The sequence below is a fragment of the Vanellus vanellus genome (genome assembly GCF_965231255.1).
Source record: "Vanellus vanellus genome assembly, chromosome: 13".
Taxonomy (NCBI): domain Eukaryota; kingdom Metazoa; phylum Chordata; class Aves; order Charadriiformes; family Charadriidae; genus Vanellus; species Vanellus vanellus.
This window is the reverse complement of record NC_138918.1, coordinates 18,882,308-18,899,437: the sequence shown is the minus strand read 5'-3', so window position 1 is coordinate 18,899,437 and position 17,130 is coordinate 18,882,308. Positions and strand designations below refer to the sequence as shown.

Genomic DNA, 17,130 nt, shown 5'->3' with positions numbered 1-17,130 from the left:
TTTCAAGACCTGTGCTTCTTCACAAACAGGACACTTCCAAGGCAAAGCCCATCAGACACACTACACACTGCGGTAGCAACAGCTGTTAATTTAGGACGCTAAGAGATTGCACCATCACTAGCAAAACACCAAGGAGCTGAGGTGTTTAAGAGAACAGACGTTGCTCAGATGAATTTAGCGTTAACAGCCACTAAAGAATGGCCATTTGAAGATGGTATCAAAAAACAACTGTGCAGTAGTGCTAGCTGGTTCAAGGAGCAGAGCCAACACTTTGGCCAATAATCTTTTTAAAAATAAAAACCCGTCTCCCTTTTTACAAATAGCAGTAGTTCATTTTTAAGTACATAGTTATTTTTCTGAGGACAACCCTCTTCTCTTAGCACAATAGCAATTAATAGGTATGACTTCTTTCCCTCTTTTATACCTTCACTATTTAAAATTTTCAGTGCATTTGCTTTTGCAATTACTGAGGCAGACAACATCTTTTCTTTTAGAAAATAATTATTGCTGTAATAATCTGTAATTATGGTTTATAACAGCAATAATCCCAAAGAAATCAGTCATTACCATAGATCACAAGTAATCATTAACTACTGTTAATGACCCGTTTCTTGGGGATTATTGTTTTAGTAAACCATGACCGCATCACTATTGATACAGAGAGCAAGACAGTATAATAAAATGAGATCTTAATATTACATTAACTTATTTTGTAACATTAAAAGCCATTAAACATCTAAATTTAACTACGTATATCTAGGGGATACAACAGTTATTGTTCAATATGAGCACAAATGTTTAGTTTGCAGAAAAGGAACACAATATTTAAACTGCATCAAATCTTTTCTAATGCGTAACAGCAATCCCCAGAGTACCAACACTGAAAGACTCCATCTGATTCTTTCCCTTTGGCCCCCCCATGACTGGGAAACGCAGTATAAATTCAGACTGCAGCTGGTCAATGAAATCAGGTCATTAATGAAAGTTCTTCTAAATAAAAGTTGATAGGTGTATGGAATAAAGCGGAATTAATAAAAAAATGATAAGTAGGCGGTCTTATATAAATAATTAGTGAAAACATGGCTCCTATATAGAAGAAAATCAGTATATTCAAACTGTCAACAAAAGAACAGCAAAATAAATCACAAACATTTAATAGCATGCAAAGAAACAGGTGTATTATGCAGTAACCTGTCTCACCTTTTCAAAACAACACCTTTTATCCATGTAAAGATGCAACAGCCGTAAGATAACTATATCAGGAAAGAGCCAGTAGTTATAAAAACAATTTAAATGGGACACAGAGAGGACAAAAAGAGGTATATGAAAAAAAAATACATAAAAAGTACTTCTTATTTTTACAGCTTACACTACAATAAATAACCTGAGTTTCTTGAAAATTACGTAATTCATCTTAACAGAGCTGTATCAAATAAATGAAGGTTTTTAAAGTTACATGAACTTTAACAGACAGAGAAATGCAAAAAGAATGAAAGTTAACTTCTTCATTTTCAAAATAATGCTTATCAAGTTGCAGCTGGTTGCCATGAGGGCACTTGAGGCACTAAAATGCTGATTTTTAGAAATGAAAAGTTTTTACAGCTCTCATGTCTATATTCTAAAGATGTAACAAGACGTTAAAACAAACACATCAACTGCCAATGTAACCTATTTAATACACAGACAACTAGTGAAAATGTGGTACAAGGTGACTTGGACTACTAATGCCTGGTTTGAGAGTCTAGGTATATCTGCCATAAGATCACCACTCTTTTTCATATGCAAGTATATGGTTAACAGCAAATAAAACACAGTCTAAAAATTAAATTAAATACTAACCTTCCTGATTTGTGATTTCTAGTGGATTCCTACTAGAAGAGTGCAATAGTTTCTGGTAGTTTTGTGCATTTTGGTCGAACAACTGCACAAGAAGTGTACAGGTCTTTTCGTATTCACACCTGCTAACTGTGCACAGTTGCTCCAGCTGTTGGAAAACTGTAGCTGTATCATCCAGTGGATCTTCTAAGCCATCTCTGGAATAGAGACAAAAAGTAACCACTTGCCACTGTTGCTTAAAAGCTGATGCTGCTTTCCCATCCAGATCTTGAACCCCTGCCACTGAACTGCTGAACTATAAAAGCCTTAGCAGCTGGTGGATACAGCAGACAGACATAGGATCTCATTTTATTTACATACATAGCCATACACGTCCACAGAATGGTATTCTATTTGTGCCTTCCTCTCAATACGTATTTTAAAAAGCAAAGAAGAGAGGAGACGATATTGGCAGCATGAACTCAGAAAGGTAAATCCTGAAGGACTAAGGTACACTGTGCCTGAATAAACTACTAACAAGTAGAGTCTTTCTCAGAGGATGATGGGAGGAACGAATGGAATACTTAGTAGAAATGGATTTTGCATATTCATCAAATTAAGCACAAGACCATGATATCAAACCCAACAAGCAAGCTTCAGTAAAATTCCGTGCAACTGCTTTATAAGTCTTTATTTTATTCTGCTGTAAGCAAGCTGTGACCCTATGGAATGCCTATAACAGAGAGACCAACAGTTCTTGACATAAAGTGTAACCATACTCATTACACAAATCACAATAGGAAAGGTTTATTCATCAGAAGGTTACCCTTCTGTTGCACAGCCATCAAGTAATCTACAGGCAAAGATGACATTGAAAAAGCTAACAAAGCTAACAGTGCTGACATCAAAACTTTGAAAGATACACAGTGGCTGAAAATCCTCATGTTCAAGATAGGCTGAAACAGACCTCTTCTCAGGTATTTACAAATATTTGAAATAAAAATTCTCCCAGTTTGTAGAAAAGCATCCTCTTGTAGACCTAGAATCACTAGTTCCTCAGTCACCCTGACTCAGAAAGGAAAATAGCTATTCAACCCCCCCGAAAAAGGGCAAAAATGACTTTCTTTCCATTGATCCAAGCTACTTCTTCCTCTGTTTGAAGGACCAGCCGGATGGCTCCTGAATGGAGGGTGATGTTAGAGACTACACTGGTCTGTAAGAAAAGTGGTCATTCCAGAAAACATGATTTGTTTGCAAAGATATCAATTAATCTCCTTGGAGAAAACGGAAGAAGTCTTATGAAATCAGCTCCCAGACATTGCAAGACTAGTCAGGAAATTTGATATAAAGTCTACTTTTGATATTGCTGTCTACAGAAATGCCACAACTGAGGACCTTTATCACATAAGACAATACCCCAGTAGTATATAAATCACTTAGAGCTAGGGATGGATACATGCCAACACCGTTACCAAGACTGCCTTAAGAATGATACATACTAGTAGAAGAGATTAGTACTTTCGTTATCTTCTCCCTGTTGGGCTTTTTTCACAGATTAGAGGGCTTACTCCTCTACAATATAACAAGGACATCCAGAAGAATCTCTCATCAGTGCCAAAGAAACTGAATTTTCAGTGCTGAAGGTGACACTGGTGAAGACAACAGCACATTTCAATGGAGCTGGCCATGCCAGCAGGCTTGACCCAGAAGCTTAGCCCTACTGAGTGCTTCAAGTCTGGAAGCTGATATGGAACGTACCACTCAGTAGAGAATAAAGCTGGGGCATGAAGGTTCAACCGTGAGATTCCATTACAGAAAAGCTGAACAGAGCAGAAAACTTCAAAACACCAAAAGAAGTGTAGGCTGGTTGAGAGAAGGTCTAGGAAAACTGACTGCACCTGCAATCAGCTGCTTGTCCTTCCCTGTCCTAGCACTGGAAGCTCCCCTAGCTACTCTTAATTCTTGTTCCTGAGACAGCAATAGAGAAGCTCACAATTTTGAACAATTAGGAAGTCAGCCTTTAACGTACCTATGGTGATAACATCAGCCAAATAACACCAACTGTAGCTTAGTCACTAAAGAGCAAGATGACACATTACATAATTTGTAGACATCAGATTTTGGCTAACATGAAATAAAAGGACAACAATGGTGAAATTGAATGCACTTCCTCACACAACCTGAACAGATGACATCATCTCAATAATGTCAAATTGAAAAGGAAAAGCAGATGTGGTGTGTTCTGCAGTCCCAGAGTGTGACAGGAGATCCTACCAGCAGGAATTCGTAAAAGCCCTTGGAAAAAATTAAATCCTTTCAGCAATCTAAACGCTTTTTTCTTATTTGCTATATTACAGTGTGGACTATAAGGCCATTTACTTGAACTACTAAAAAGAAGATTTGAACTAAGGAATTTTAAATGGCCAATTTCAATCTTGCCGCTCTCTAGCTTATTCTATTTGGTCTCACTCTTTTTTGTGCTTGGGGTTCATTCTACTTTCCCCCATTACTCTACCCTCCATGGCCCTAGAAAGTGACTCATCCAGAAAACATGTCACAGCTGAACAATATACTTAATTTAGATAGTCTTGAAATAAAGGGGTAAAGAGAGAGGAATTCAAAACACAAAGGCCCATGAGAAGAAAAACAATTAGAATTTACATTTGATTTTGCCCTGGATTTAATAAGCAAAAGGAGTAAAATGATATCAGTCAATTAAGATAATCTAAAGAAATCACCATGGTAATCAGAACCAGTGTACTTAGATTTTAAACATAACCAAAATATAATATGCCAACAAATCAGAAAATTAAACATTCCATATTACAGTTTTAAAGTTGCAATTACAAGTTTACCTTATAACTACAGGAACACATTCCAGTCTAGAGGTAATATAAGCTTTTGTTATCTCAGGTGCATATGTATCTAAGAGGTGGGGTTCTGCCGTTTTCACAAAAGGTACAGATGCTACCATTCTTTGCCACAGAGTTAGCAAATAATGAACACTATTTGGAGCAAACTCCCAGTGCTATAAGAAAACAAAACATACTTCTGTTAAAGCATCCCAGTGTGAAATTTTAGTTGCGAAACATGATGCTTTTATGTTAAGTAGTCTTATTCATTCACATAACTATTGAAGGACCCAGTCAGAACTGAGATACTACGGCACACATTATAAAGTAGATCCAGAATTACTTGTAGGCACTCTCGCTTCCTTCAAGTGAAATCCACGATTCGAAACTCAGAGCTAGGCCCAGATTTATGCTGAGATTTAAGAGCTATAAAAGGGCCGTTCAAAAATCCTCAGTGTTGAGTGGGAAACTGTATAGAGCCACCCAAGACAAAATGTAAAGACCAGAAATGCACCTCAACATTTCTTTTCTCTTCAAAACTTATGGAGTAAAGGGTAACATTTCTTTTCAAAGCTTATGGAGATGCCATTGGCAACTCTGGAATCAAAGGTCAAAATCTGCTCTTAAAGGTCACTATCTTCAGCTGTTACTCTGAAGACCAGAGACAGACTCTGGAGGCAATGCTAAAACAACAATTGTAGTATTACTCAAACATTGTGCATGCCTTTACCTTGTTGTGTTTCAAAAATAAATCTGTGGAATTTTTAACACTGTGAGAATCTTGATCCTGTGATATGTGTCCTTCTCCTACAGATGTGGGGCCCTCAAAAATTTAGACGTTATTCCACATAGCTTCTGAATCCAGCTCAGACGGGAACTTTGCTCTCAGCAGCTCAGCATATAGGCAACTGTGTGCGGATGTATGTACACATATACCCACAGAAGCAGAACTCAAGAACCAGTGTAGGCACTTCAAAGTTTACATGTGAGCATAGGTGTAAGTATTTTAGGGTTAGGTAAAGGGTTTAGTTTGTTGGATTTTTTTTTTTTTTGAGGGTGAGGACTAACATTCATCTATCACCTAGTTCAGTTGTCATTTTCTTCTTTAAATCTGCTCCCATTACAAAACTTCACAGAAAGAGTGGGAAACAGTTCTACATAATTTAGAAATCTGAGTTACATCACTGACAAAAACATATTTTTACGTAAAGACAAGCCACACCACTTCCTCAAAAAACAGCAACACAGAGAACCAGGAACAGTCCTCTCTGTCACTCAAGAGTTGAAGAAAAGAGAATACTTCTGTATATATTCTTACCTGTAGGCTAGTAATAGTAAAATTTGCTATAAGTTGGATGACTTCTGGGTAATCTTTCACCACTACTAGCTCTCCTAGTTGATAGTTTGTCTTTAGCCGAGCCAAAAACCGACAGAATTCATGGTAATTACCCGGATCAGATAAACCCTAAATTTGAAGAAGCAAATTTTTAAAAGTTAACAGCTTAATCTAGTAGAAATTTTATGAGCACTATTGCTAATTGGGTAACAGTTTTATTTGCATAGGGGTTTTGCTTTGTTTTGAATAGAAAATCAAAGCAAACATGTCTGGCTGAAAATGGTTTTGATAGATTTAGTCAATTATTTAAGACTGTAACTGGAAAAACAAATCCACAGCTGTTTTAGCATTTCAAATAAATAAAATAAAAAATAAAAAGATACCTGTGGATTCTCAAGTATTTGTTTCACTCCTTTGATAAGATTACCAAGATATTTGGCACGTTCTGGATTGCTGAATAAAGATCTCCTTGTAGAAGCAAACTGAACTAAACAAGAAAGTGCCTAAAGAATAAAAAAAATACTGTAAGATGAAAAAAATTTAAACTTTCAGAATAATCATCTCTTAATGTTTGGAGCAATCCAACCTACTGCTGTCTGTAGTACATTCTGTGGCTGAAGGTTATTTTTGCAGCAATGTCTATATGACCATTGAATACAAATATGGCTCAGTTTTAAAATTCCCTTTTAGAGCAGCTTCTGACTTCTGGCCTGCATTAGGAATAGTATAGCCAGAAGGGCTGTCCCACTGTACTCGGCAGTGGTGGGGCCGCACCTTGAGTACTGTGTTCAGTTTTGGGCGCCACAGTTTAAGAAAGACATTGAGGTGCTGGAGAGGGTCCAGAGAAGGGCAACAAAGCTGGTGAAGGGTCTTGAGAATAAGTCTTATGAGGAGCGGCTGAGGGACTTGGGGTTGTTTAGTCTGAAGAAAAGGAGGCAGAGGGAGATCTTATCACCCTACAACCACCTGAAAGGAGGTTGTAGGGAGGTGGGCGTTGGTCTCTGCTCACAAGTTACAATTGATAGGACAAGAGGGAATGGTGTCAAGTTGCACCAGGGAAAGTTTAGATTAGACATTAGGAAAAATTTCTACACTGAAATGGTTATCAAAGACTGAAACAGGCTGCCCAGGGAAGTGGTTGAATTGTCATCCTTCGATGTATTTAAAAGTCATCTAGATATGGTGCTCAGGGACATGGTTTAGAAGTGGGCCCAGCAGAGTTAGATAATGGTTGGACTTGATGATTTTAAAGGTCTTTTCCAGCCATAACGATTCTTTGATTCATCAAAATAATTGAGTGGATGTTTTTTATGTGGCTGAGTAGTGCTGAACTGGGGGAGGAATGATTTGAATGCTTTCAGATTCAGAAACGAAAACTGGGGCTGAAGTTCAAAGAAAAGACATAATGGGCACTGAGCCAGGGGACTCATAACATGCTAATGCACAGAATAGACCAGGGTCTTTCGGACAAAGTCTAGATGTAAAACGAAGATTTTATGCAATTACTTGAGTGTAAATCACTACGTGTCACTTACTAACTGAGACAGCATGGGTGGAAGGGAATGATACAAATCAAAAAACAGGTCCAAGGTCTCTGGTTCCAGGAAGACTACGGAAAAAGATAAGTTGGTTTTATCACTCTCTACAAGCAATAATTAAGTATCTTTATTTTAATATAATCACCTTCTTTTTAACAAAAACAATAAGAATGAGATCTCACTGTAGTTGAGAATATGAATAGGTGCATTAATTAGTTCATCGTACATGATTAAAGCATTATCGTCCTTCTATCACATTTAATCTATCTTATAGCTCCTCAAGAATACTTCCCCTAAACTACAGATGATGCAATACTTTGTCAGTTGCTTATAGAACCCTGTTCTGTAATACACATAGGTAAACTGATTTCTTCCGGTGACTGCAATAGTACACTAAACCAAGACAGGTTCCACATACAAAGGATTAGTTTAGTCTGTATTTAAACCAGGGCAGGTTTTTAACAAAATTTCCACAGACTATCCTGAAGTCTACAGACTGATAATCAGAAAATACTACTTTTAAACATCGAGTTACCTATTCACTGTGGAATCACATCAAATGAACTAGAACATTACCTTAATTTATTAAGGGGTAACAAGAGGGTAGAAAAAGTTCACTGATAATTCATAACGAAGTAATCCTACAAATTAAGTAACATTTCAAAGTTGTTCCATTTATAGACATTACTTTATATGAAGATTTGTGTAAAATAAAGCATGATATAACAAAGGTTTATTTCCTTAGGCACTCCTTGCGTTTAACGGCTAGAGGAAGATCCCTCCATGGACAATTTAAAATATCTAAACTAAAATCTTGGGAAAACCTATCCCCTTCTCCTTCCTAGGGGGTCTCGGGAAATTACTGTCACTTGCCCAAATTCAGCCTTGCAATATATTACTGCTCTTCATCCCTCACACTGCAATTAAGAGGCTACTGCACCATAATGGAGAAGGAACGGAGTTACGCATGGAGAATGGTGAAGAATAGTATCTTTGAAATAAGGAGGAATATCAAACACTATAGGGTATTATGCTATATAGGTAAGCCAGATTTAAACCTCCCACCTTGGATATGGGAAACCTTAGCTAGATGTAACAGAATTCAAATCAGGCTCCTTATTTTGCCAAGAAGCAGGATAAATTAGCCTACAAGGAGCTCCATGCCGCGAGTGCTAAACTGTGTCCATTACCCAAGGTAATTTCATTAAAGATAGCTTGGACATATTTATACTAGACTGCCATCTGCACTGTATAAGCCCAGGAAGTCAAACCTCTAGAGTCTAAGAACCAAGATGCAACCCCCTTCTGCTGCCTTCATTAACCAGCTCACACACAAGAGCAAATAAGTACACTAAAAAGAAATTCACACAGTTTTCTCATCAGGAAAGAGACGAGAGAAAACAGACATGCTACAAATGCTGTACCTCTTCAAGTTGTTCATATGTCAGGGATGAGAACAGTATTCAGTGGCTAATTAGAATAATTTGATTTACTGGGAATACCTTTGTTATAGACTACATTTATTATTTCTGCCTGTAAAAATAAAAATAGCAGAAGTATGACAGAAGTAGCAGAAAAGGTTTACCAATAACTCACCAGCAAAAAACTTTACTCCACATTAAAAATTATTTTATATTTGCAAGTATTGTGATTAAAGAAGTTACACAATCCACTGGGTATAGACTTCAGACTACTAACAGTTATGATCCGTTCTTACTTGTTCTCCAGTTTGTTGGAATCTGCACAGTGCATAGGTCATCTGCAGATTCATCAGCTGAATTTCCAATGAAATCAAAATTAAGACAATTTAGTACAAGCTTCAAAAGATGCATTGCTAGACTTTGTTGCTGTTGGTCCTGAAGAGTTAAAGGTTTTGCCAAGAGCTAAGGAGAAAAGAAATCCTGTTAGGTCACCTGCACAGAATGTGCTTGTAAAACAACTTAGAAAAGGAAAATGTTTGGATATAAAACTGCAAAGTTCAGAGCAAGAGAACACATACTAAGAGAAAAAATAAATCCATCAACAGTAACAAGTATAGTCCTTCCTTAAAAGCAAGGGGAAAATCAGAGACATCTTCCATGTCAAGCTAAAGCTCCCAGACTTATAAATAATTTTTACAAGCCTGGTGAAATAATCCTTTTGCATAAAACACTTATAGGTAAAGCTCAGCATGTCACTGATACTGTCTGTTAAAACAGTGCTAATGTTCACCACAAAAATTAAACTTTAAGGTTTCATGTTTTTCTCTTTCAGTTACTCCAGACCAGCATGGCATGTATGTCATATACACCAAACGGTTAAAAATTATCTCAACAATTGGCTGTTTTTCAGTTTGATGTCCAGGCTGCTAAACAGCAAGAGTTTCACAGTACACATACTCAAAGACTGTTCCTTTGGTATGTCTAGAAAACCCCGGCATTAAAAAACAATGACATGAACAGGCTGTAATCTGAAGGTAGCTATTTACAACACCTGTACAAATACAGCTGTCAGTGTCTCTACTGCTTTATAAGCCCTGTAGTGTCAGAATAAAGAGGTCCTTTGTAAGGAAAAAAGCTGTTGGGATCTAGAAGTCTATACTCAACATACTTGAGCAAGAACACCTTTTTATCAATCCCCTTGGGTAAGTATAATAATTTAAATAACATTATCTTAAAGAAATTACTACCTCAAGATTAGACATACAATATAAAGGCACTGAAAATAAACCTCAAATTCATTAGTCAATGCAGTTTGTCAACACTAAAAACTGACATAATTTTGTCTAGAAAAACAATAAAACAAATGCATCAACTTTACCTAGTTCATCCGCTCCTTATTTAGATTTAAAGTCACATCTCAAACTCATTAACAAAAAGTTTTTAAAGTCAGATGACAGGAATTAAAATCAACTGCATGTCATCAGATGCCTCATTAACTTGGTAATAACTGTTGCACCACATTAGAATTGACACTTAATTATGAATTTGCCTTTGAAATCAACATTGAATTTCTGTACGTCTTGTATAAACATAACCTGTTTTGCCACCAATGCTCTCTGTAACTTTTAAACTCTCAGAATTATTTTAGTGAGTCCACACTTCTTATTTAAGTGTATTTTTCAGTGTGTTATAGACACCAAAATATTTCTAAAACCAGCTTCCTATACTAAAGTTGGCATTATAAAGATACCAACTATAACCTTCTCATATTTCTGTCTGGAAATCCATGTGATGTGACTCAGACAAACGTTTCAACATATGAGATACTAAAAAAGTAGCTGTAGACCAGCTGAAATTGAAGAAAGCTAGGAATTGGCTGCCGCAGGATACAGGTTGTCACAAATACATTTACTGTTTTGATGTGTAATGGGGTTTACTATATCTAAGAAGATTCTTCCAAAAATATCCAATTCTTCTTTTAAATTATATATGAATTCTCCATTAATATGCAATTCTAACACTTTTTAAAAATAGCCTGTGTGCATTAGCAAGGCATTCCCTCTTCAGAGGTGAGGGCTTACACATTATTTTATTGCTCTATATATTAAGAAAATACACTGCTTGTCACCTGAGGACTGGTAGCTGACCACGTGTCCTTTAAAATTATTGCCCATGTGAGGTAAAACATGCTAGTTAGACTAAAAACATACCATGGAAGAAATTTAAGCAAACACAGTTGATCTCGTTTCTTACAGCAGTACCTCAATCACATACTTCAAGACTGAGAATTATACCTTTAGCCAAAAAGTAATCGCTACCATTATCTACTGACCCACTGTGATGGCATCTGTGTTTAAATCCTTAGCTTAAACACCTGCGTCCAAATTTCAACACCTAATTCATTTGGTTTTCAGAAAAATCAAATAAACCAGCACTGCCAAATAAGTCAAAAAATAGAAACTGGGCAACATTTAAGCTGCCCTCAAAAGCAAAGAGTTGCTTGAGCTCAAGAGAAGTAGAATGGTACCTCATGGTGCCCCTTCCACTGCCATGGAAGGCCTTGATCAGCACAAAATGGAAGTGCAAATTCCAGCTTTGATCTCAGAGCAACCTACCTGTTCCCGAGAGACCTAGCTTACAGCATGCTACTCTTCACCACCTCCTCTCCCTCTTGAGAGGTTGCAGCCTGAATTACCCCAAAATGTTACCGAGAGGATAAGGGAACTAGTGAAGGAGAAAAAAAACTTGGCCAGATTTGACCATGCTGCCATACCACAAGATACAGAATTTGTCTTTCTTCTTGGTCACTGCTAGTTTAATAAATAATTCTTTTAGCAAATACTGAGATGGTAGGCCCAGCAAAACTGAGATACAATTAAATTAAGAAAAACACCAAAAAAGACAACCAGCTCAGAATTTAGATAGTTCATCCTTTATGGCAAGATATAAAGAGAGAGAGCTAGCACAGAGAGAAAGATTGAGAGAGAAAGCAAGAGACATGGAGGAAGGAAGATCGAAATTTTTGTCTTAGAATGTTTTTTGGTCACTAGAGCTTAATTGGGTGTCATGTAATCCACTTAAGTACAGAATTCACCAACTCAGAAAATATTAAGGACTCAAACTGAGACAATTATGATGTTAACAATTTAGGTTCAATTATAAAGAGCCTCACCTCCTTCAAAAGAGAGCACGCAAGCATCAGTATGTCCTTTAGAAAGGTGTCACGGAATGAGGTAGCTATTTTACGATGTTTTGCTGAAGGTCTTGAATAATCAACCTAAGAAAAGTTAGGACAGAATAAACAATGCTCCCTTCTTTGCTTAAACTAAAGCAGGTATAGATATATCTGGCAGATTAATTATTTGACACTAGAAATGAAAACTATGGTCTAAATATAGATCTTTACAGCTCCCCAGAGTGCCTCCTTTTTTTCTTTCAAAGTTGCCTCTCGCTCTGGATGGAAAGGTCTCAGGCCCTTCCTCAGGCTAAGATGTAGGCAAAAGTAAACCATTAGCAGAAATACAACTGAAAGAGCTGCTCATTCACATTGCTTTACTAGTTCTAGTGACCGTGATGAGAGAAAATGTACCCGTAGCAGATATGGTACGTACGTGGTACAGGAAGAGCCCCTGCACTAAGAATTTCTTGTCTCTCTATATATATTTTGGTGGGGAGAGGAAGGTGTGTTAATCCCTTCACATCCACAAAATGTTTCTCCGACCATTTTTACAAAGGGCAGACACACTCAACACACTGCTTTATCAGCAATACATACATCCCTTGCAGAAGGAAAGAAAAAACGAACATGCTTACTAGATTCATTTCCTGAGTCAGTTCTGAGAGAATCATTACTCCTATTATATAATGGTCCACAGTGCCCTACAGAAAAAAACAGACACCGTTGCTCAAACATCACAGCTTTTAGTTAGTATTTTCCAACATTTCTAGAATCAAGAGGAATTTTTAGGATGAGATATCGTAAGTTGTTTAAAAGGCTTCCATGCCAATTTCTATTAACGTTAATAGAACTAAACCTTCAAACTCCCTAATTAGCTCTGAAAAAATTCTCATCATAAATTTTAAGAATTGTGTGATAATAAAAACCTGTCTCAAAATAGAGCCTTGGTAACAGGAATCTAGAAATTCACTATTACACATTTCTCAAAGGTCTGTTCAGTATTTTACATCTGGAAGGGCAAGTGACATGAAATTCAAACCATTAAAAAAGTATGGATGACAGGACACTCAGGAAAAAAAAAAAGTTTTGGAATGCTGTCTATCAAAAAAACCCCAATTCTCTTCCCTCCACAGTAGTATACAATACACTGGTTTGAACTGAACGATATATTCCATCTCTGAGAACTCATGTCTAAAAAGCAAGGCAGGTGTCAAATATTCACATCTGAGGGTACAATCATCAGTATTTAAGTTCCTTGGAATTTTTCAAAATTCACATACAACCCAGAATTTTGCATGTAATAAATAAAATTTAGCTGTCTTCACTGAGCTACTACAAAGCATTTATAGAAAAATTAACCCTGCTTTTTTAAAACCAACTAAAATCAACTGCAATTAGGCCTTACTATTGAGGCAGGGGAAGATCTCTACATCTACTTTCACAGCTGCAGTTTACATCCTCAGCTCCCCCAGTATCCCAAAAGCACGGCCATCCTTGTCAAAATTTTGGTATTTGTCACAACTACACTCATTACTTTCACAACTCCAAAGATCACCCAAAGTTCAGCTAATGAAGAATCTGGCTACTTACTAAGGTGTCTAAATTTTCACTACCATCTATTTTGTATTACCACTCATACCAAAGCAAATCAAAAGTGAGAATTTCAGAGAGTAACAATATAAAGTTTGCCTGAGGGTTCTATCTGCACTCTGTAAGATTAAACATCTTATACCGTAATTTGAACACAACGTTTCAAATTCTTAAAATAGTCTATACGAATGTTCCTTTGATCACACAAACCTACAAAAAAGGAAGATGCAACCTCCCCTTTTTAAGAGGTGTGAAAAGCTGTGTGGTGAATTATGAAGGAGCTGGGAACAGAACTGCAGACATAGCTGCTAATCCCTTTTTCTGTATTAAATCACACTCACATTCACTCTGGATGAACTCCAATCTGGGACACTAAAGCTTAAGTATTTGAAACTACCATGCACTAATTATTAACATATTAGTATTGTTTAGGGATTATTTTTTCAATTTTTATATAAAATTTAATTCACAAGTAGATCTATGGCTTAATTTTCTTTTCTACAGGAATTCTTAATTTAACTAAAGAAATCTCTTAAGAAGCTAAATTTTGTATTTAAATCTCTATTTTTAATGAACTACACACTGAAGAGTCACACTGCAGTCATTTTAATAATAAATGCAAAATCCAATTACAGTACATTCATAAAAATAACTGCAAAATGGGGGAGAAGTATACTTGAGTTTGTTTTTAATAAACAGGATATTGCAGCTTATCTTTTATTAGACATTCCCAATGTAACTCGAAAAGTACGTTAACTTGAACAGTATTATAAACAAAGTAAGACTGAAAAACAAATGAGAAACCCAGTGGAAAGAAACAACAAACCGTAACTTCCCATTTTCTTGCTGAGTTGCCAGGATCACCAACACATACACACATAATGAATCATTTTGGAAGTGAATCTCCAAACAGCTTAAGTTTTCTGATTATTTTTTCTCTAAATAAGTACTAGGCTTTACATTCACACAGACTCTTAGAAAGATTAATCTGAAATAAGTTTTTAAGCATATTAGCTATCCCCCAGAAAGCTTTCTAAGAACCTTTTTATATACATTAAATGTATAAAATAACCAAGCCTGGCTAATAAGCCGTGATGTCCGATCACTTTCTCCAAATTTATTTCACAGAAGATGATGTACATCCTTGATCTTTAGCTACTGTGTCTGACAGTACTTACTCTACATTTGACATGTAAATTTGCACAGTGAACAGTCCATACTGAATGACTGCTCTCTGACATTAGGAGAGATTACTTCCTATTTTCAAACACTACGTACCACGGTCACCTCTTTATCCTGTAACTCATCTTCTTTTGTAACAGTGGAGGAACAGCAAATCACATGGAAAGAAATGTAAAGAACATTCCTGCCTTATCCAATTACTGGAGAGGGAAGGTGAGTGATCTTTCCTCCCAGACTTCCCCATATCCCTACCTAGAATGCATAATTTGTGTGATATGATTTAAATACATATGCTAAAACAGGTGAAGTTATAAAAACACTCTAAATTTATTATCTGTCTCCCTATATTGTACACCATAATCCTAGAAGAGACAGAATGCCTTTTCTTTATTTCTTCCACTCCTCTTTACATGTTTGGAGAGAAAACATACATATATGCAGGTAGTTAAGTACCCATGCACACAAATATGATTACCAAGGAGAGGAGAAGGTCTTGGGTGTGCTGATTGACAAGAAGCTCAATGTGAGCCAGCAATGTGCGATCGCAGCCCAGAAGGCCAATCGTATCCTGGGCTGCATCAAAAGAAGTGTGGCCAGCAGGTCAAAGGAGGTGATTCTGCCCCTCCACTCCACTCTCATGAGACCCCACCTGGAGTACTGCCTCCAGCTCTGGAGTCCCCAAAATAAGAAGGACATGGACCTGCTGGAGTGTGTCCAGAGGAGAGCCACGAGGATGATCCAAGGGCTGAAGCACCTCTCCTATGAGGAGAGGCTGAAAAAGCTGGGGCTGTTCAGCCTGGAGAAGAGAAGGCTCCGGGGAGATCTTATTGCGGCCTTCCAGTACCTAAAGAGGGCCTACAGGAGAGCTGGGGAAGGACTTTTTACTAGGACATGTAGCGACAGGACGAGGGAGAATTGCTCTAAACTGGAAGAGGGCAGGTTCCGATTAAACATTAGGAAGAAGTTTTTCACTTTGAGCGTGGTAAGGCACTGGAACAGGTTGCCCAGAGAAGTTGTTGAGGCCTCATCCCTGGAGGTGTTCAAGGCCAGGCTGGACATGGTCTTGGGCAACCCGGTCTAGTGGAAGGTGTCCCTGCCTATGGCAGGGGGGTTGGAACTCAATCTTCAAGGTCCTTTCCAATCCAAACCATTCTATGATTCTATGATTAATTTCTCATAAAGTGAAAAGGAATGGGGCAGCCAAGAACCACAACCATATAACAAATACACACAGTATCTTGAAATTTTGCATACCACAGTTCTATCTTTACACAAGCTTTCCTCAGTAACTTCAGAAACAGGGATAGCTCTTGAATTCTGCTAAAAATTAAACTGCAGGTAAAGTCCCACTGCTTACACAGAAAAGCAACAATATAAGACCACAACAGTGAACACTCCAACAAATAGTTTATAAAGGTATCTTTTTGATCAACCCTCCATGACAGGCACTTGAAAAAATACATTTGAATTAGTTCTAGAACTGAACCGTTTGGCACAATTTTAGCAGTCATTATTACAAGAATCACAATCAGATTAATGCTTTAAAACATTTAACGGTCTCACTCTTCAGATGGTGCAGTACCATTTTTTCCTTACTAGATAACTAGAGCTAATGCTATCAGAAATGCATCTCTGTATCAGTTGAAAAAAAATTAAGGCATTAAATAGAATGGCTTGACAACAGGGGCTCATGTTTTACAGCCACACTATGAAAAAGTACTTTGGAAAAAGAAAACCAACAAAAAAACCACAACAGCATATGAATACTGTGAGGCATCAAACTCCACACAAGTATCAAACCATCAAACAATGGTTCTCCATTGTCGGGTGATCTTCTGTTTTAAGCAATGCTCTTCACACTTTTTCCACCCAAGTATATAACAACTAAGTGACTTAACATATCAATCACTAAAAATGAAGAGGTCCAAACAGAAAAGAACGGCAGAAGTGAACGATTGTTTCCTACCTGCAAAAATTTTTTTACATCAGCAATAACGTCTCTGAAGATGAGCTGATCTTTTAGTACATCAAACCATCCTAATTTTGTAATTTTTGCAATGACTTGAATGAGGGCTTGGATGACAAAAGGAGCCAGTTTTGGTTGAGATGCTACATAGTTCAGAATGTAATTTCCTGTAAAGAAGCATTTTAATATCAGCAACACAAGTCTTCTGTAAAGAAATGGAATTAAATGGTTCTAATAGAAACTCATGGCGTG

The 17,130-nt window shown here is 37.1% G+C and overlaps 1 protein-coding gene across 1 annotated transcript in view; it reads right to left on the bottom strand.

Annotated features, from left to right (window-relative positions):
* Nucleotides 1-17,130, bottom strand: part of RANBP17 (RAN binding protein 17) — a gene marked incomplete at its 5' end in the record, with an annotated part of 160,550 nt that overhangs the window by 137,338 nt on the left and 6,082 nt on the right. Inside the window, 9 exons of the mRNA XM_082490223.1 lie at nt 1,840-2,033; nt 4,671-4,843; nt 5,986-6,132; nt 6,387-6,506; nt 7,539-7,612; nt 9,259-9,424; nt 12,135-12,239; nt 12,776-12,841; nt 16,879-17,045. Coding sequence (XP_082346349.1) covers nt 1,840-2,033; nt 4,671-4,843; nt 5,986-6,132; nt 6,387-6,506; nt 7,539-7,612; nt 9,259-9,424; nt 12,135-12,239; nt 12,776-12,841; nt 16,879-17,045 — 1,212 coding nt within the window. The remainder of the gene's footprint in view (nt 1-1,839; nt 2,034-4,670; nt 4,844-5,985; nt 6,133-6,386; nt 6,507-7,538; nt 7,613-9,258; nt 9,425-12,134; nt 12,240-12,775; nt 12,842-16,878; nt 17,046-17,130) is intronic.